At 43.2% G+C, this 21,114-nt stretch overlaps 2 protein-coding genes across 3 annotated transcripts; one reads left to right on the top strand and one right to left on the bottom strand.

Moving 5' to 3' along the window:
• The first annotated feature begins 466 nt into the window (after positions 1–466).
• On the top strand, positions 467–7,223 carry RAB42 (RAB42, member RAS oncogene family). The gene is made up of 2 exons (XM_054999546.1): positions 467–725; positions 5,280–7,223. The coding sequence occupies exons 1-2, from the start codon at positions 505–507 to the stop codon at positions 5,701–5,703; spliced, it is 645 nt and encodes a 214-aa protein (XP_054855521.1). The 5' UTR covers positions 467–504; the 3' UTR covers positions 5,704–7,223.
• Positions 7,224–8,123: 900 nt separating this feature from the next.
• TAF12 (TATA-box binding protein associated factor 12) lies at positions 8,124–20,794 on the bottom strand. 2 transcript variants are annotated; one of them, XM_054998679.1, is made up of 7 exons: positions 20,545–20,794; positions 17,728–17,815; positions 13,792–14,043; positions 11,239–11,316; positions 10,808–10,922; positions 9,717–9,805; positions 8,124–9,327 (listed from the first exon to the last, which is right to left on the bottom strand). In XM_054998679.1, the coding sequence occupies exons 2-7, from the start codon at positions 17,794–17,796 to the stop codon at positions 9,292–9,294; spliced, it is 639 nt and encodes a 212-aa protein (XP_054854654.1). In that variant the 5' UTR covers positions 17,797–17,815; positions 20,545–20,794; the 3' UTR covers positions 8,124–9,291. The 2 variants fall into 2 exon arrangements, with proteins under 2 accessions (XP_054854654.1, XP_054854655.1); XM_054998680.1 differs by lacking the exon at positions 17,728–17,815 and having other exon boundaries at positions 20,545–20,784.
• Between the last annotated feature and the right edge of the window lie 320 nt (positions 20,795–21,114).

The following is a 21,114-nucleotide window of genomic DNA, read 5'->3' as shown; positions in this document are numbered from 1 at the left end:
CAGTGGGGAGATTCAGTTCCAGCATTAGATCCACCCACCACCGCACCACACTGGCTCTGATGTGCTTTATTAAGAAGGGGAGTTTTCCTCACGAAAGCCAGGCAAACGTTTTCCAAGCATATAGTCTCAAGGATATTATTCTTCCCCAAGAGGAGGAAGGGTGCTCACAGTGAAATGTAGGTGAAATGTGCTCTCTCTTCCTAGCTTTCTCCTTCCTTAAACACTGCACAATCAGGGTGGGGCTGAACAGGGTGAGTACGAACATCCCAGCTGGCCTAGCAGCTGCCTGCCCGAACATGGAATAAAATGGCTTTCGGCCCCAGGCTGTTGCTGGGAACGGCTGTTTCTCCAACACGCCCCAGCCAGTAGGATTCCACTTCTGCCACAGCTCACTTTCTACACTTGCTGGGGCTGAACCATCTTTCTTGGGGGGGGAGTGGCTGTGGTTTGCATTTGATCTCACTGTGATGAGCTGTTCTGCACCTTCCTTTTCCCAGCTCCCAAATGGAAGCAGATTCTGTCTGGCATTACCAATTCCGGATTATCATGCTGGGTGATTCCACCGTGGGCAAGTCCTCTCTCCTGAAGCGCTATGCTGAAGGGGTCTTCCTGGAGTCCACAAGCCAAACGGTCGGGGTGGATTTCTACGTTCATTTTTTGGAGGTCAAACCTGGCCTGTGCATCAAGCTACAGTTTTGGGATACAGCTGGACAAGAGCGGTTCAGGTGGGTTTGGAACAAATGTGTGTATGTGTGTGTGTGTGTGTTTTAACCAATGGTAATATGGACTCCAGAGATGCCAACCGGCTTAGTCAGCTCTTGGAAGCTTTCGAATTCCACTCAGCCCTGATTCATGCAAGAGAACAAGATATCCAAATGGGCTCTTGTTTCAGATTGGGGTGTTTGTCTGTCTCACTTTTTTAAAAAAATGCTTCTCCACATAAGAACCCCCCCCCCACTGCAACAAACACACCAGGAAGAAAGGCTCTAGCTGCATGGTGCTAGTTTTCCAATTACAGGGAATAATTAAAGTAGGAAAATGTTATCTTTCACCCTGTCTGAAGTGCTAGAGTCTATTCTATCATTTCAAAACAGCATATGTTATACTAGGCCTGAGGTGGAAATTTGGTGGTAGAATGTTGTGGCTGTAAAATTATTTACCTGCTTCATTTATACCCCACCTTTTCCCCCAATAGGCAACCAAAGCAGCTTATATCATTCTCCTCCAATTTATCCTCACGATAACTCTGTGAGGTAGGTTAAGCTAGGGATTTGAACCTGGCTCTTCCAGATCCTAGTCTGACACTCTGACCACTACACCATTCTGGCTCTCTACAGGAGAAATGCTTCAAACTGCATACAAGATTAGAATATTCTTTTGCTTAAAATAAGCTCCATGTAAATCGAAAACTAGCACAATGAGAAATGTTTATCCCCATTCCTTTCATTAGCTGTTCAAGTTTTCTATTTGCAGAGATTTTTTTCTTTAACATACCAACACATTCTAAAATGTTATCTCCCATGACTTCTCCTAGCAGTCTAAAGTGGTGAAGTTCATGCCACCATCTCAGAGCTAAAACACATGAGATGAATTACACAAGGATGCTCTAGTGAAGAATGTTGCAATCAGGGGTCATTTCATAGAAAAAGAGCTGGAGGAACTCATTAGCATATGCCATGCCTCTTGACATCACCAGAAGTGTGTCATTAGCATAACTGATTTGCATATGCCACACTTCCTGACGTCACCTATCCTGGCTGTTTTGCACCCAATCCTGGCCATTCAGGGCCAAAATTGGGCCCAAAATGGCAAAAAGGGGCTGAAAATGGCTGAAAAGGGGCCCAAAATGGGCAGGATCGGGCCGCTGCTGAGTGGGAAAGTGATCCACCACACGTCAGAGGCCCAATCCTGGCCATTTCAGGACCAATCCAGGCTGAAACAGGCCCAAAATGGCTGAGAGTCAGGTGGGTGGGGCCACCTGTCATGTGACCTCTTTGGGGAACTGCTGGAACACATTCCCCCTCAAAATGAGCCCTGGTTGCAATGTTAGCCAGGAAGCTGAGTTTTAAAAGATAAATTGGAAGGCTTTGTCAATTTCCCCTCTCTACAGAGCCACCAAGATGGCTCCTCAGAGGGCTTGTTTATTTCATCTTTACCTCCCAGAAGAGGAGGTGAAACTGACAGAGCCTTCCTGGAGGCCAAGATGAAATAAACAAACTCTCTAAGGAGGCATCTTGGTGGCTCTGTAGAGAGGGGACATTGACCAAGCCTTCTGATCTGTCTTTTAGAACTCGGCTTCCCAGCTAACATTGCGACTCCCTTCACTTGACCATCCTCGTGTAATTCGTCTTGTGTGTTTTAGCTCTCAGATCTTTGCCACCTCAATCCATTTCTCCTGAACATGTGACCCCATCACTGTGGAGATTGTAGGAAAAGTCTACTCCTCCCATCGTCAGGGTGGATAAAGTAGGCAGGTCTGTGGAAAGTGGATGCAAGATGGATGGGTCAGAAAATCCATCTGAAGATTTTGGGAGTCAGACAGCCTGAGGACTTCACTAATAAATTGCCTAGGGGCTGCCCTCAATAACATTTACACACAATTTATTCAATGGGCAGAAAGGTAGCGGCTATCTGCCTGTCACCAGCAAGTCTGCCTCCTGGTTTGCTTTGACTGAACTGTAACAGCATCATGTAGTACTCAGAAACACTGAATTGCTCAGTGGAAACAAGCCAGCATGGAATATTGATAAACAGCACACATTTGATACAGATGTGAGAAGTCTGTTTTGCTGATAAAAAGCCTCAGGCAGGGAAGCAAGGAAAAGACATATACTACTGAAAGCAAAGGGGGTAGGACCAAGACTGAAAGATGAGAGAGCAGCATGTAGAGGAGTGAAGAAGTGGAGAACTAGGGGATGACCAGGGAGAGGAGGCAGAGAAAAACAGCATGGGATCAACCAAAGCTGCAATTCACGTTGGACTTAGGCCTGGTCTACCTGTGCAGCAAAATGAGCTTCTAGAATCGTGAAATGATCAGTTGTGCCACTGGAGACTGCAGGTGGGAAATGCTATATTTAAATGCTCCTCATGCATCAGAAAGCAAGATTTTATTTCAGTCTCCTCCTCCCTGCTCTGCTAGCTTTCTTCTTGCAAGATTTTCCAGAGGGGAGAATTAAAAATTGTGATCCCCGTAGTCTGAAATAACAAAGCCCATTTTACCTTCTCAGGACTCTGAGAACTCTTTTACCTTCTCATTCTGCTGCATGGGTTGAAAAGGCCTTAGCAGCCCCTATCTGTTTGGCAGGGACTCCATTGTATGAGTTTAGAAAGACCTCCCAGCCTGACTCATGCAAAAGGGCACAGGTAGCCAGGTAGGGTGACTCACTTAAACATTTTTTTCCAGTGAGTCCAAACTGGCTAAAGAAGTGTGATTCCCTCGCCTTGAAGGTTGGTGAGAACTCAAAACACATCTTGCTTGTGAATAGCACTGGCCGTCTGGAACTTACTGCCTAGAGAAACCCACTTAACGGCTTCTTTCCAACTTCCATTTGCTACCTTGTCAAAACACGGCCGTTTTGTGAGGCTAGTTTAGCTGATTTCCTGCTAGAATGTGGTATTTTGTGCTCTTTTAAAATACTTTTTATTCAGTTGGCTTGTCTATTGCTTGGTATATGCAGATAGAAATGCATTTTTCATAAATAAAGTATTAGCTGTATGTGTGCAGATATACATGATCAAACTTCCATCTGCATCCACCTTGGGGTGCCGCATTTTAAGACACATGTAGACAAATTGTAATGGCTTTGGAGGAGGCTAACAAAAATGGTTGGGGGTCTGGAAAACAAATCCTCTGAGGAAACATTGAAGTGATTGGGACTGTTTAGCCAGGAGAAAAGCGAGGTGAGACATGATCTCCCTCATCAAATACCTGAAACCCCCTAACAATATGAGTGCTTTCACAATGGTGCCCATTACACAGGGGGATGCAGTAGGCTCTACTCCTATGGAGATCTTCAACCAGAGGCCACACAGCCATCTGTCAGGGGATATACTAGCTTTTGAGCAGGGGATTGGATCATATGGCCTCTTCCAGTTTTTGGTCCTTTGGCAGCTTATGAACCTTCCTCATATAAAAATGACCATCTTGGCTGTGTATACAAGACTAAATCCTCCCATAGTTACCTATCCACCAGTTAAGATCAGCTTCCAAGCCCTGCTTCACATCCCCCATCTTCTGAAATAAGGTGGGTGATGGACTCATAGAGGAAGCAGTTGGTTCTTTGATTGTGGAACGCCTGCCCTGAAAAAGTTTGCCTGCTCCCAAACTGTTATCTTTTAGGTGATAGATGAAGGCGTTTTTATTTAGCTGGGCCTTTCTGTTGTTTTATTGTGGTGTTATGGATCTGAAGCAAAAATCTTTTTAAAGGCAGAAATGGTTATTTACTGCTATTACGTTTACTATTTGTATGCTAGTATCTATTGTTCTATTATTTCATACTTTTTTCATTCATTTTTAAAATCAATATTAACTGAGAGCCAACGTGATGTAGTGATTAATGTCAGCCTATGACCTGTAAGACCCAAGCCTGGCGGGTGACCTTGGGCCAGCCATTCCCACTCTTTCAGCCTCTGTCACAGAGTTACTGTGACGATAGAGATGAGAATAACAGAAGCCACTTTGGGTCACCATTGAAGAGAAAGCCAGGGTATAAATGAAGCAACTAAATAAAGCAAAATATTTTTAAACTGCAATAAACTCGCTATATTGCAAAGCAGCAAATACATAGCCAATGAGGCATAATAGATAAGAGAACTGGAGTTAGGCCAGAGGAGGCAGGCAGAGGTCAAATCCCACTCGACCCTGAAGCTCACCAGTCAGGTGACTTGGGCTGGTCAACTTAACTTACCTCCACTGGCTCCTGTAAAGATAAACAAGTGGGTAGAACCACATGTGCTTAGGGTTGATTTTCAGGAAGCAAAAGGTCACAGATGGGGACCCCAGCCCCAACCTACAAACTTCATCAGTTAAACATTACTTGTGTGTCTTCCACTCTGGTTTGGATGGCTGCAGAATAAAGAAGGAGCTTTATCCTTGCTATTACTCCAAGAGAAACAGTTCAGGGGACTACATGGCTCATTTGGGGATGACTCTGTCACACAAAAAACAGCCCTTTGCCTACTCCCTTGATGGATAAAAATTTAAAACAAGACGGTTATTTTTATGGAGACACAACTGAGAATATAGATCCTTAACCAGAGGTTCCTTTCTTATGCCGTAGATCTGTGACGCGTTCATATTACCGCAACTCAGCAGGCGGAGTGCTGATGTTCGACTTGACCAACCGAGCATCTTTTGAGAGCATCAGGAAGTGGCACCAAGAAGTGATGGAGACCATCAAGCCTTATCACATGGTCTTTGTGCTGGTTGGCCACAAGAGTGACCTGGAGGCTGAACGCAAGGTTGGACGGAAAGAGGCTGAGAAACTGGCTTCTTCGCTGGAGGCAAAGTACATAGAAACATCAGCAAAGACCAGCCAGAATGTGGAAGAGGCTTTCCAGATACTAACCTCAGAGATCTACGAAGCACTGAAAAGTGGGAAGATGAGACCAAACGAACAGTGGGACGGGGTGAAATGCAAATTACCACCTGATGCACAACCTAAGGTGCAGGAAGAAGGGAGGAAGAAGAAATGCTCATGCTAGCAACAGACAAACATTTCTGGGAAACCACGCAGGAGTCCCAGGAGACCATTTTACAGTGCCACTGCCTATTTCTATCGAAACCAACAACAGTTGTGGACAGTGTCCATCCTAAGATCCTCAATTTCTTGTCAATAATCCAGGATTTGGGAGAGTAACACCCCAAGCAAAAAACCAGAACATTAATCTGATTAACATTTGGGTGTGACAATGACTGCAGTGTCACTCCTGGGCATATTGCACACCTCTGGAAATATGCTGCGTTTGCTCTTGAGCCACCCCATGAAGTGCCTTCACCTGTCCCAACTAGTTTGCGTCTATCCTGCTGGGTTGAAATATGTGCAGCTGTTATAGGCTCCTTACCTCTAAGAAGCATGCGATTTCCCCATCCTTCCCAGAACACCAACCTAATTTCAGAACATCCTTTTCATTAACAGATCGTAACACATCCAACTTCCCTGGGTTTAACTTCTGGCCAGCAGGTAGCAGAGCAAACATATGGCAAAGTCTTTGGCTTGCCACATATCAGAACAGAATCCTTCCAAGTCTCCTGCTTGCTGTCCAAGAATTAAGGCTAGACTATCATTCCTGTGCCTAGAAATAAATTATCATCAGCTTTCTAAACAGGACTCTCAGATAAAGGTCAATGCCATTTCACTGTTACGTCTCTGCCTTCGTTGTTTTTAAGGAGATATTTGTCTTAATATTAAATAGGATAAGGACAAGGATTGTTATGAAGCACCGCAGAACCAGGAGCATTTTAGGCATTCCTAGCTGAGCTGGCTCTAAAAATCTTATTTACAGCCTAAACAAATGATAAAAGAAGCATCTTTTCCTCTATTTGGACGTGGCTATGACTAGCTGTTCCCAAAGCAAAACCTTTAGAACTGACAGCTGGCCCCTGCTTAGTTGTCAGGTAAGATATCCCCTTGCCAGTTATCTGAATTGCTGTGCTGTTGGAAATCCCCATTATTAAGCAAACATTCTTACTGTATTTGCAGCCATGGCAGCATGAAAACAGGGAACGACCATTATAGGGAATACACTAGGTTGTAAAATAACAACAGAGGTGGAGTCGTCCTAGATTCACCTTTCCCACAGCACTACCTTTATCTCCACTAGAAATATATTAGGAGTCCTAGGGCCCATGTGGATTTTCAAACCGGGTTGGGGGAGGGGGGCTTGAATTTCCCAGCTCATTGCAACCCCCTCAACCCCCCAGTCTGTAACTTCTGGGAGACAGGTGTTAATAAGGGACTGCAGGAGGGACAGGAAACACAAGGTGTGTCTGATATATTATGCCGGCCATTGGTTGAATACAACCTTCTGTAGCATTTTCAAATCAATACTACAAAGGGGCTACCAGCTGAGTGGAGCTATTCGTTCAGAAACCAAGATTCTCTGCCCAGTCACATGGGAGTAAACAGCACCACTGCATACCTGTAGGATCAGGTTGCATGACACAAGTACTATACGTTAGGCAGTGTATTTTTGCATTAAAAATCTGTATTCTACAATGTAAATTGTGTTTATCTCTACAATGTATGCAGTTTGTGGGGAATGTCTTGAAAACTAATGGGAGCCCTGCCAGAAATCCCATCTTAAAACTTCACCAGTATCTCTGTCCTCATCTAGATCGCACAGGCTAGTCAAATCTCAGAAAGCTAAGAGCACTTGAGCATCCTCGTGTAATTCATCTCGTGTGGTTTAGCTCTTAGACAAGGGGCTCGAGCCCTGGTTTTCAATAGATGAAAATATAGTTAACATTGAATAGGTTACCATCATTCTGAAGTTTTTCTTTTTTGTCTTTTGCTTTTGGGATGGAAATCATCTCTTTAACTTCAGCACCATTTTAAGTGCACACGGCCGCTCCCGAAGAAATGTATTGCACCATACCCACAGAACTCTACATGGATCAGATCAGGTGGGCCTCAAACTGAGTTTTACACTAGCACTACAATTAGGATGAGAGTTTTGCCAGCTTCCTAAAAGTGAATGCAGGTAGGAAGAGAGAAACATTTCCATACACCACTCTGTGCAACAACTGCCACCTAACAGATATGCACTCAATGGGAAGGCACAGCCAGCTCCCACTGGAGGGACACGGGGGCAATCGCTGGTGATTGCAACCCTGTAGATAAATATCATAGAGGAAGCAGAACAAGGAAGATGGAAAAGTTTGGATGCAAAGGCTCAGCAGGACTGCTCTTGCAAGCAAGACCCAGAGTCTTAAAAACAAAGCATGGACCAGCATGGAGAGTTCTCTCCTGCAGGGACATTCACTGTTGCTTATGCTACAAAGACCAATGCGGCAAGCTTGGTCTTTATAGCACTGATAGCAATTTCTTATTCAAGCATTAAATGCTCCTGGAAAGCACTGTGGCAAAATTCATGCAAAAATAAGTCTTGGCTTGAGTTCCAGACAGCATGCTAGTACATTTATTACCGTAGATTCAACTAATGGAGAACTTGCATGAAAAAAAAGAAACAAACTCTCAGGCCTGTTGCAGCTGCCACTGGAAGGCAGAAGGCAGAGCTCACCCACAACAGAACCTCAGCTACAGAAGATGTAAAAACCAGTCATTCAGCAGCTGAGCATCTTTCCCCATCATCTCTGATCATTCATAGGGCAGCCCTGGGAGGGTGAAGCACGAAAGGAAAGTCTGAGGATGTGTGTGCAGGGGGGAAAAGGAATTCAAAATGCTGAACAGCTTCCCAGCTATATGAAAATCTGAGGCAGCGGTTTTCTAACCCTATTTTTACACTTGAGTGTACTTCTGATTTGAGATCAAACACTGAGAGAGAAGGTTGGTGGACTGTTTGAAACCATTTCCCACCCTGTTACAGGGGAGATGAACAAGTCACAAAGTGTTGATGGCCCACAACATCCATACAGCCTTGATCTGATTTCTTTGCCAGTAAACAGAAGCTGCTGATTAAAAGGGTGTGTGTTAGGAACTGAACTATCATCCTAGCAGGCCTTTTACCCTATGCCTTATTAAAATTAGATCCTTTGAGATCAAAGCTGCTGTAATACAAAACAAGAGATTCAACTTCCTTGCTGCTGGATGTTCAGCCTCAAAATACGTTTGTTTTGAAAACAATTACGAAGAGAGGCCTCGTTGCTTGCTCCAGCCTGATGCCCTAAGTAATGTGTTTTTCCACAATTGGTGCCAATACTGTAACCTGATTTTAGATTCATAATCGCTTTACTCATAAAACAAATCCAAACATTGACATTACAAAGAGTTAAAGATAAACGAAAACATCTATAGCTGCTTCTAATACTGTTCCCCCAAATACAAAGATTATTTGTCCCTTCGAAAATCCAGGACACCATAAACAGCTTTTGAACGCAGAAAAAAAAAGTTGGGTGTTTCAAGAGACACTGGTGTTCTTTGGGGAAGAGGCAGACAAGGCTAATGGTTTTGGGCAGATCTCCCCTCCAAGTCAGATGTTGCTGCACTATTAAATAGATGCTTCTCTGTAAAGCATAAACCATCCCATGTCGTGGAGATGCTGCATCTCGAAGCAGATTTCTTTTTTCAAGTCCCAGAAGAGCCATTTTTATCTCCCTGCCTTTCCCAGGCATTATTTCTTGGTTGTCTTGCGTATCAGTGCCATCCTCTGAAAAGAGAAAAATGAAAGTGCAAGTGAGGAATATGAGTTCTCAGCAAGACACTTAGGACACCAAAACTAGTCTTCACCTCCTCAATATCCAAATGCCTCTACAGCACCAGCCGTAGCAGTTATCAAGATGTAGCTGGGCTGGAACAGAATGCTGGCTAAATGGGCTTGAACGGTTGTAGTCTCTACCTTGCTTTAGAGTGGGCAGAGGACCTACACCCTGCAGCGCAACGGTACCTTGGATTCTGAACACACTGACGGAGCTTCTCATCTACCCAGAATGGCCTATGTGCCAGTGTCTTCTGGCACACACATGCCTGAACTCCCACCTGAATTTTCAGAATGTATCTTCAGGTCACATGATTAGTCTTTAGATAGTGGATCCTTACCTGTTTATGAGCTTCGGTGGTGCAGGCTTTCTTATATGGCCTGATTTCTTCAGAACCAAAACCAGGGATCCACATATTCCACTGGCGCTCTGTAGCAAAGCAAAGGTGAGAGAAGAGGCAATAAGCAGGTACACAAATAATTGTAGATCAGAGCATCATTCCTCAATTCCTCACTATTTAGGAAGGAAAAAGCCCAAAGCACCTTCAGCTGCCAGGGTTATAAGAACTAAATGAAGTGAGAAACTCAGATTAAAAGTTCATTGTGGCAGAAGCTGGCTTTACATTTAAGTTCATTGCCTTTTTGCAGGACCTGAGAGGTCCCTGTAAGAGATAACGGCTGTTATGTTCCTGGGTTGCAGGGTTGGGCAACATCTCTCTCCGCCCACAGGGGCAAGCAAGGTGAAGGAGGGTTTCTTCTTTAAGCACTATAGCTGTGCAGTGAGAATCACTGTGCTGAAATTCAGTCCCTCAGTGCTGGTGAAGAGGCGTGGAACCATGTAGGAAGGAGCACTGCACCCGTGCTTCCCACCCACATGACCTTCCCCATCCCAGCTGAGCAACAATTGGGGGGGGGGGAAGGTCAAAACCATAAGGGGATTCCACTTACTCCTGCCCTTCAAGAGACAGACAGGGAATAGTCGACATGTGTCTGCACACTCAGGCTGCTCGATCTACAGACTGCAACATCTCTACAAACTAAGGCCCTCTTCCACCTGGATTTTGCCTGGATCCCCAACCCCTCAGGGTTTTCCTTCATCTATTTAAAATGGCACTAGATTCCCCCCTCCATTTTTGCTCTACTTGAAGGAGGAGCCAGGTACCTTCACAACAGTGATCACGCAGAGGCAGTCATTTCCCCCACATGGCCGCTGTCCCCACAAATCTCCTTGTATGCACGCCATGGTTTGCTGCATAGACTGGACTATTGTGTCCACAATGTTTTATGAATGGGATAGAAAGGAAGACTGCAATGGTCTGGAGACACAGCTCGATTCTTCAGGAGGCGCAAATGATCATCACAGAGAGGGACGGCAGGGAGTGCTTGACAGCCAGGTGGCTGTAAATCTTTGCCCTGGCCCAGAGAAGCTTACCGAGGTGCAACTGGACATCTTTCACTTCCAGGGTGTTGGACTTGCGGTGCCGCGCAAGTTGGCAGGCAGCTGTCACTACGCTTTCAATAAAGTCATCCGCAATCTGCAGCAGCATCTGTCAAAAACAGAGGAAGGAAGAAGCCAGGTGCTTTCAGTGGTGGGTTTGAGCAGCAGACATTAGAGGGATGGGCTGACATTTCAACCACAGAAGTTTCTCACTGTACCCAGAAAATTACACCAGTATTAAGAGAAATCTCTGTAATTTCCCACCACAGATACTGCTAATGAGTACATGTTAATAACCTTAATCATCCCATCTGATCAGTACAAACAAAAGACGAACAGTCCAATCCTACCAAGGATGGATTAGTGTGTGTACCAAAGCCTCTGTGATTCCTCAGGACTGACCTCTAATTTTAACAAAGTCCTACCTCCTCTACATCTTCATCCAGTTGCTCATTTGGATCCACCTCTCGGACAAGATCCTGCAGTTTCTTCTTGGTTAATATCTGGAGGGATGGGAGAGATCACAACAGCAGTCATTACATCAATAGGTATACTCAACCCAAGCTATAAAAGATTAAACTGTTCATAAGCAGAAACAACAATTGTTAATGGAAACAACGGATTGTGAAGTAACAAGCAAAGTGAAATATTTGGGAGTTGAACTGACTGCAAAGAATATAGACTTATTCAAAAACAACTATGAAAAACTATGGACTCAGATAGAGAGAGACTTGATCAAATGGAATAGTCTGAACCTGTCATGGTTGGGCAGGATTGCAGCAGTTAAGATGAATGTGTTACCAAGAGTAATGTTTTTGCTACAGACAATACCAATCATCAGAGACTCTAAACAATTTGAAAAATGGCAGAGGAAAATATCAGATTTTGTTTGGGCAGGCAAGAAGCCTCGAGTGAAAGTAAAAGTTTTACAAGATGCAAAGGAAAGAGGCGGAATGCAACTGCCCAACCTGAGACTTTATCATGATGCAATCTGCCTAGTTTGGTTGAAAGAGTGGATGACATTAAAGAACAAGAAACTATTAGCCCTAGAGGGATATAAAAAATTTTTTGGATGGCACGCATACCTATGGCATGACAAAGTAAAGGTCAACTCGATGTTCCTGCACCATTTTGTACGGAGAAGTTTATATACAATCTGGAAGAAGTATAGAATTTACCTACAAGAAGGAACCCCCTTGTGGGTGGTTCCATATGAGGTGATAGATCCGAGAGCTGTTGATAACGAACAACAATGTTTAACGTACAAAGAAATAACTAAAACTGAAGTATCTAAACTTAGAATAAAGACGCAAGAGGAACTATCACCTAATTATGACTGGTTCCAGTATAGACAGATTAGAGACTTATACAATTCGGACTCTGTAAAGGGGGGCATACGAATAGAGAACTCGGAACTAGAGCAGACCCTTCTTAAAGAAGATAAGAAAAGAATATCCAAGGTATACCAAGTACTGTTGAAATGGTATACCGAGGACGAGACAGTTAAAACACAGATGGTGAAATGGGCTATAAATTTTAATAAAGAAATAACAATGGAGGCATGGGAATACTTGTGGAAAACTACAATGAAGACAACGACATGTACTAATATTAAAGAGAACATTTACAAAATGATATATCGTTGGTACATGACACCAAAGAAGATTGCGCTAGGGAATTTGAACACTTCTAATAAATGCTGGAAATGTAAGAAGCATGAGGGCTCCCTCTATCATATGTGGTGGTCATGTGAGGTAGCTAGGCAGTACTGGGGGGAAATAATAAGAGAAATGAGTGAAATTTTACAGTTTCAAATAAATAAGAACCCAGAACTCCTGCTACTAAACTTGGGAATGGAGGGAATTCCAGCCCATCATAGGACATTGATATTTTATATGACAGCAGCAGCCAGACTTTTGTATGCGCAAAAATGGAAAGTACAAGAAGTGCCAACTATTGAAGATTGGATCTACAAATTGCTGTACATGGCAGAAATGGACAAGATGACAAGAAAACTGAGAAATCTGGACTCAGGGCAGTTTAACACAGACTGGGAGAAGCTGAAACAATATCTGGAGAAGAAATGGGAGGTGGGAGGAAAACTGTGGCAGTTTGAGAACTACTGAAGTATAATAAAAGTATAATAGAGGGGGGTGACTTTACCGGGGGAGGAAGAGATAAATGTGAATTTATAAGCAGTTAGATTAACAGATTGATATATATATAGATATATATAGGTTAATAGAATGCACCAAACTGAATGTACAGAAGAGTCAAATTGATTGACTATGTGATGAGCTATATAGAATTACCATAAAAAGATAGAATGAGTAATATATAGAGAATAAGTCAAATTGTTTGATTTAAATGTAAGATTTTTATGGTTTATGATATATAGGTTTATGATATATAGAAATATTTAAAACTGGAAAATGGGATAAATTGTTTATCCAAGATGGAAACAAAGACTTACAGTTTGGGTATATAACAAGAAAAGTAGTTAAGGATGTACTGCTTAATATAATGGAGAATGTATATCTGTTTTAGATAGAGGAATTTAATAGAAGCAAGGGAAAAGGGACAAAGGGTGGGAAAGCTGTTGGAAGTCAACAAAAGGGGGGGAAAGGGAGGGGGTTAGAAATGAAAAATTTGGGGAAAATTGAATGTAATGTAAAAATAACGGATCCTAACCCAATAAAAATTTTTTCAAAAAAAAAAAAAAAAAGATTAAACTGTTCTGTGAGATATATGCACTTTTGATAAAGATAAATGCCAACTAATCCCAGAAAATACGCTAGGAAGACAGGGATTTATTTGGTACAGTACACAAAACAAAAGCCGTCTTCAAACAAAGATTTAGTTACCATTTTAGGTTGCAGGACATCAGGTACACTCAAATGCAACCAACTAATTTAATTCCTCTATATTCCTCCCTCCCCTCCGCCTCTTGCTTCTCCAGTACCTGAAAATGAAGTTACCTGGTTGCTTTCAGGGCTGAGACGCCCCCCGCTGCTAGGAGTCCCAGGCATCTTTGCCACAGTGGTATTGTTTGCCATGGAGCTATGCGGGGGAGTACTAGCGGGCTCTGGCTTGATCGAGGAGAAACTGGATAAATTAATCAAGGTAGATGGACCAAACTGGTTCATAATCTGCTGGGCTTTAGCTTTCAGGTCATAGAGTTTGTCAAGGTCTTGCTTCTTCTTGGGAGTATGAGGGCCCAAGCCAATCAGCTGCAGGAAAAAGCAAAACCTCCATGTTAAAAACAACAAAGAAATGTGTTTAGAAGGTGGGGGAGAAGGTCTAAGATTGTCTACTTTAGGCTCTTCCTGACGTCACATTTTGGAAACATGAGTATTGTTACTCCACCGATGGATCCCAGAAATCCATCCTTAGTCACTCAAACCAAGCATCCAGGGCAACCTCCCCGCTCCAGTATTTGGCTTGCCCCGAAACAAAATGTGAGGTGCCAGTTGATCATCAGCAATTATTAGCTGGCCACTGAAATATGTGGACACCCCCTCTCCTTTGTGCAGTTTTAAGGGAATGAAAAGGATAGTTTCCCCAACATACAGCCAATGCTATCTATTCATTTCAAACAGAATGTCCAGCCATCTTATAGTTTGGCGTTGTCCACACAGGGAACAAATGAGGGTCTGTTCTTACAGTGTAGTGATATATTTTCATTAAACCATGCCACTCATTTGATTTCATTTTAACTCATATGATCTCTCATTTCAGTCACATCCCCCTTATGTACAGTACAGTACAGACAACTGGTTAGATAAAAGATAGCTTCTCACACTTCACAAATGGCTTGGATTCTTTTGGTTTATATGTGAAGATGGTAAGTATCTTCTATGAACAGAGGAACATTTGAACCTCTGGATGAGGTTTTCCAATCCAGGGATACACCTCGTCGGATTAATATGCTCCCTGATTCCCAACACTCCATTTCTGGAATACTCACAATTCCACAGCAACATTACTCTTTGGTTCCGTCCAAAAAATGTTAGACAAAAACTGCTTCAATTGGTTTCAACAAGACCTTGGAATTCAATGGTTTGTCTGGCAAGCTCATAAGCCAGGCCTTGAAAGATTTTCTTTGGCTTGCAGTACCAGCCCAAAATTTTAGGAGCAAGACTTATTTTTCAGCCTCCTGGATTTCAAATTTTAAAGACCACATTTTCCTAATTATTGGTACCACAAAACCTAATCCTAGCTTCTTTTACAGCTTCTTGTGATTTTATTAAAGCAATGTGCCAAAAGTGTTGCAGTATATAAAGAAATAGATATACCTTTGGCTTAAATTAAATTTTAATGAGTCTGGATTAACCTCCTTAATTCGTTCAGCTAAGTGAATGCAATTGAAAAGAAATTACAACTCTGGGTTTGTTCTTTTAGCTTTATGCCGTCTTGGTTTCTTGAGAGCTAAAGAATTAATCAAGCAGCAAACTGGGATACTGGCCTCCAAGATGACAAAGCTTGGGTACATTTCTAACCAGTAGTAGGTAATCACAGCCAAAATTTTGCACTGGTAAACTCTCTCTACACTAGAATATCCTAAATACTGCAGAGCCCTCACTTCGGCTCACTTTAACATTTTGCCCTCCACTCTACCAGAAGGGAGATACTTACATATTTCCTGCTCCCTGCACCTTTGTGTTTGCCAACTGACCACAGTTGAAATAGTGGACAATGGAAACAGAAAATAAATAAATACAGGAATAACGCTGGTTGTCGTCATTGGAACAAAAAGTTAACCTCTGACCTTACCCTAATCTCCCCCCCCCCTCCGTTTCTCTTAATTTCATTCCATTAATACTGAAGCCAGTAAAGAAACCACTTAGTTTAAGAAGTGAATGTAGCCTCTACTGGTAAAGGTTATAAAGTTAACATATAAACCAGCAATGACAAGAACTTCACGCACATGCACATATTCCTGATGTGGACTGATTAGCTTCATACTTCTGAGGATCACCAAGAAACACTTTAATGAAATTATTCTTGAAAATACTAGGTGCCACGATGAAATTTCTAGGTGCGATGGCAACTGGTGCCTGGGATCTGTCAAGCCCTGTAACAGGCGATGAGAAACCAGTTTCCCAACAAAATGGAAATCTAGAAGGGAACTAAAGCACACAGCAGGTGGACCATGTATGAGTCTGATGCTCACGTAGCACTGAACCGTGGTCTGGAGTCAAAGTATTTTCAGAGGTGAACACGACTTACTTCTTTCTGCACCTTAACGTGTAATTCAATCATATGCAATATGGTAATTTCTCTTATTCTGCTCTGCAGCTTTACTCACAATTTTCTCCCAGCGCACACCCTTAATGTATCAACACTCAAACATATACTACCGCAACAAGGTGATCAACATGAAGCATTTTTGATATATTCACTTTGGAAAAAAAAAAGAAAAACGAGGTTTCTGTTAGTGCTAAGCCACCGAAAGCACACACAAAAAAGCTTAGTGGCTCAATCCATGTTACAATCATGCACAATTCTGTTCAACACATTTTGGCAGAAAAATCCATGCTGTATCAGAAAGCCCAGGTCCCGAATTATCACCGCTTTCAAACAAAGACAAATCCCTAGCCTTACAGGAAAATCTATGAAAAATAGCCTGCTCTAAAGGTAAAGGCATAGAGAGTAAAGTGATGTCGGACGGGTGCTCAGGACCAAGACCTAGATGAGGATTCTGTTCCCTGCCCGATCAGTGCATAAACTTGTACTATAGGCGACTGCTTCAAGAGAACACTCCCATTAGCCCGAGAGTCATATCCCCTTCACCTCACTCGCGTGGAGTTACTGTGCAGTGGAAGGGATGGCACGCCAGCAGCATTTCCCTCTTCAAACAGCTGGCAAATGTAGAGAACGAGGATCATCTAATGCATACCTTGGGGACGGCACATTTTCAATCAACACCAACTGAAGTCAATCACTAAAGCTGGATCTTCTATTGTCCCAGTTATATTGTCATTCCCTTATTTATTTTTAACACTTTCCCTTTCTTCTCTTGCCACTTCAAATCTTGTCAAACTTTTTCCCCTCTGCTCTTTCTGCCACGAATCTGTCTTCTGTTGCAGTTCCTGCTTCTGGAATTCTTTTGCACCGTCTCTGCCCTTTTCACTTTCAAAAGTGTCACTTTTTCTTGCAGTCTTTTAAAACCAACTGAACTTTCCCTCTCCATCCTTCAACTCAACTGTTTTCAATTTCTCTCATCCTCCTTCCCTCAATAACCTCAGGAGAAAAGGAGAGGCTGACTGTTAGGCATATGCAGTTGTTTTATGATGTTTATTGTTTCAGATTTCTAGCTTTCTTTGTATGCTGCAGAGTACTAGTTGTGGTTGAGGGGCAAGACTGAAAATAAGCAAATATCAGGATAGGGACTAAGTGTAGTTACTGGGCACTTGTATACAGTGCCTCGTTTCTGGATTAATCATTATAAAGCCAGGTGAAGAATGCATTACTTTCCACTGGACAAGGGCCAACTGTAGAACATTCAATATCCTCCTATATCTTGGCAGAATAAGAATACTGTCATCAAAAAAGGACAGCAAGCCAGGACTTTGACATTTTCCAATAAAACAAAGACAAAGAAAGTCTAATTTACAGGACTAAATATTCTGCAGAGAACTGTTTTATGTCTCCACACTTGCCAGTTAATGCCTTAAATTAACCATTAGGTAGAACATATTCACAAACTACCTCCCAAAGAGGGCAAATGACATTCTGACAAGAATTTTAGAAACTTTACAGTGAAAGGCAAAACATTCTTACGGAATCTCCTTTACCATCATCACACTTCAACCCTGGCAAACAACCAAACCAAACAAGGTTATGCCGGTCAGCAGCTTCTCACAATGATGCTCACATGCCACATCGTGGTGAGTTCAAGCCAGCTTACTTACAGCTATTTGAGTATCTAGATCTTTAATTACATCAGGAACTGCTGTGGGACCAGTAAAAGGAGAGGCCATTGTAGAGGGGGAAATGTTCCTGCAAGTAAACAGTCAGGGTTAACTTATAGACCTTTCCTGCAGCAAAGGCCTGTACCTCTTGCAAGCCATTTTATACTGCTTGTCATACAAGACCAGATGCTTTGAAAGAAGTCCAAGTCACCTACAGTTAAATGGTCCATGAGCATCTGGCCCCTCCTCCCTCCACATGGAACATGATGAATAATTCCATTTATCTGTGATGAATGAATGCAAGCATGCAGTTTAACTGGAGCTTACTTTCCACCCAAAAACTGGGGACTCCAAATCAGGATTAAACTTAGGTGAAGAATTTTAGGAGAAAACCCATTCAAGTTAACCATGAATACAAATTAAGGCACATTGATTAACCGGAACTGGTCTTGAACCATTCATTGTGAACTACCCAGGAAAGGGAGTGGGAAGGAGATGCACACGAGCTTAGCAGAAGCCAGGTACATTTTATTTAACCATGGATAAACTTGACATCAGTACAACCACTACTGTGGGCCAAACTAGATGTGATGGCATCCTTGTATCTGCTACAGGGACGCCACCACCATTTTAAAGTGATTTAAAAATGCCACCAGGTCCTGATTCTGATCAGGCCCACAGAGTGGTGAGCTGATGCACTCATATCCCCCCACCCCTGGTATTTTAAAATCACTTTAAAATTTGTGATGGTCCATTTTGGTAGACATTAGAATGCTGTTGTGTCTAGTTTTGCCCTGTTCTCTAATTAAAACTGAATATATTAAAACAATTGTGAAAGTGATTCAGTTATGTCTTCTTCACCTCCATCTGATTCATGAAACATTTTGCACAGTGCCATTGATCTGAACTGCCATGGCAAAAGATCTTAAGCATATATTATATTTTGCGGTTTGCTCTATCCTCACAGGGCTGTTGTGGTTGCACCCAGCACCTCATATCAGAAATTCTGAATGTGCCCATAAGCTCAAAAAGATTGAGACCCCCGCAGTAAAATGTCAGCATAAATGCAAATAGACCTGTCTTACATGAACCGCATATGGTTCTTGAATGAAATTTTTTAGAAGTAGGCTAGCAGACTGCAGTCAAGAGGGAGAGGGACACTTTGTCATCTGCAAGTACGGACCACTGGCAGGAGTGCATCACCTTTCTTGGAGCAAGAATACTGACTTTATTTACAAGGCTCTTACATACTGCTTTCCACTGTCAACTGAGATACACTGACAAGACCTTAGAACATTGTCAAGCTAATCTCCCTTCTGCACTTCTTTCCCTCAACTTCTCTATCCTCCTTTCATGTATTTTTGCCTTTTGGGTCTTATTTCCATTTACATATAGCACCTTGAGGTCCATGTTTAACTGATATGAGCCATCTAGGATGTCAGTAAACATCACAAGTGATCCCACAACTATTAGATTCCAAACCTGTGTGTGTGTGTTGTCATTTGGAAAAACTGCTGCTCTGAAGCCCATGAACTAGAAATCTTGGAAATTTAGAGCTGTTCCCTGCTGCCAAATGCAAACATTTGTTTTCCAAAATAACTATCACCCTAAATAACTACAGAATATATATAGTTATTGATTTCACCTATTTTTATCCCATATTTTCTTCAAGTTTCTCCTCTTCCTCCACTTCATGCGCACCACTCTGAGGCAGATTAGGCTGAGAATAGGTGACTGGCTCGTGGTCAACTCAGTGTTTCAGGGCACATTGGGAATTTGAACCTGGGTCTCATTGGTCCTAGTGCAAAACTCTAACCACTATGTAACACCTAACACTGTTGTGGTTAGTTTTTTAAAAAGTATCAGGTAGGTAGCCACATTAGATTATGGCAGAAGAACAAAATTCAATTCCAGTAGCAGCTTAAAGAACAACATTTTCTATAATTTCTTCTGAGTCAAAGCACACTTTGTCAAATAAAATGAGAATGAAGATCCACCAATCCTTGTGTGAAGGTCAGAAGGGTGTTACCAAGAAGGTCTAGCTGGAGTCAGGATGTAGAAATACAATGTAAAACAGTACAAGTGATTTGAGATAAAAGATATGCCTATAGGTGAGAAATACAGAAAGTTAGTATCTATAATACAACAATAAGAATCCTATGCCCTTACTGAGGAGGGCGGGGGGAGGAATTGTACTGAACCACATCCTCTGTGTCCTGACTCCAGCTGGCCTTTCTTGATAGCACCACCCCCTTTCTGATCTGGATATAAGAGATAATGGATGTTCAGTCTCATTTGTATTTGAGAAAGTGAGGCCTGACTCATGAAAGCTTGTATTCTGGGAAATTTAGTTGGTCTTGAAGCTGCTACTCTTCTCCATTGTGAACATGATAGGTAGGTAGGAAGCACAATGGAAATAAAGCTAGACCCCAAACCCTACAAGGCTACTAAGCTGCCAGAGAGGAGCTTGTCCGGGCAGGGAGCGGAAGAGTCAAGAGAGGGGTGTTTGCCCAGTTGCCAATTACTGGAAATCCAGGGACAGTGCCAGGGGAGAGTGGAGTTTGGGAAGAGGAGGGAGCTCAGCAGGATGCGATACCACAGTGAAGGTGCCATTTTCTCCAGGGGAGAAGGATCTCTCTAGTCTGGAGATCCGTTGTCATTCCAGGAGAACTGCAGGCCCCACCTGGAGGTTGGCAACTCAATTCTGAAGGCTTCTAGGTTGTCTCAGAGGAGACAGGTGAGCGGCCTCGCCACCCGCCTCCCCTCAGGAACCTTTCCCGACCGGAGTCTCGGCTGCCTTGGGCACTGCTCACTCACCGGCACCGCAGCCGCCTAGCTTGCCATGTCCGCCTCCGACTGCTGCTTTCCTCCCCTCTCACAGCAGCCGACACACAGCACTTCCGGGGTCACGACCCCAACCACCGGCGCAGCCCCTGGAAACGTTTACCCGCGCGCCAAACTTTGCCAACGAATCAGAAGCCGCCTCTCTTTCTGACGGCGCTGCTATTGCTCCTCGAGAGGGAGTGCGCATGCGTACGATCCGAACTTTGGCGCTTTTGCGCCTTGTGTTTATCAGTGTAGCTGTATAGAGAGTGAGTGAAGCGCATTTCCTCGTTCCGCTTCGGCTTCCTAATTCCTCACCGGGATGAGGAAAGCAGTGTCGCAAAAGCTGCTCCTCTCTAATCCCGCCCCTCCCATCCGCTCCTTATCCGGAGAACCAGCGCCGTTACCCAGAATGCGCTGCGAAATTTGCATGTCGCTCGGCGGGGCTCCTGAGCTCCGATCCGCGCCTGCGACCCAGCGTTTGCGGAGAAGTGTGGATACACACTTGGCAAGTGGGTCGGTTCGCGGGTCTCCATGTATTTTATGTCGGTTGTGAAGCGGTCA

This window comes from Eublepharis macularius, chromosome 15 (assembly GCF_028583425.1).
Source record: "Eublepharis macularius isolate TG4126 chromosome 15, MPM_Emac_v1.0, whole genome shotgun sequence".
NCBI lineage: Eukaryota > Metazoa > Chordata > Lepidosauria > Squamata > Eublepharidae > Eublepharis > Eublepharis macularius.
Note: the sequence above shows the minus strand (reverse complement) of the source record. Positions and strands in the feature narration are given on the sequence as shown.

What these genes read in the sequence shown, in the direction of transcription:
- RAB42 (XM_054999546.1), top strand. Translation starts at nt 505, where the DNA reads ATGGAAGCAGATTCTGTCTGGCATTACCAATTCCGGATTATCATGCTG. An exon ending in GCTGGACAAGAGCGGTTCAG is followed by an intron (nt 726 to 5,279) that starts GTGGGTTTGGAA and finishes CTTATGCCGTAG; the next exon opens with ATCTGTGACGCGTTCATATT.
- TAF12 (XM_054998679.1), bottom strand. Translation starts at nt 17,796, where the DNA reads ATGGCCTCTCCTTTTACTGGTCCCACAGCAGTTCCTGATGTAATTAAA. An exon ending in TGGATGAAGATGTAGAGGAG is followed by an intron (nt 10,923 to 11,238) that starts GTAGGACTTTGT and finishes TGTTTTTGACAG; the next exon opens with ATGCTGCTGCAGATTGCGGA. An exon ending in CCACCGAAGCTCATAAACAG is followed by an intron (nt 9,328 to 9,716) that starts GTAAGGATCCAC and finishes TTCTCTTTTCAG; the next exon opens with AGGATGGCACTGATACGCAA.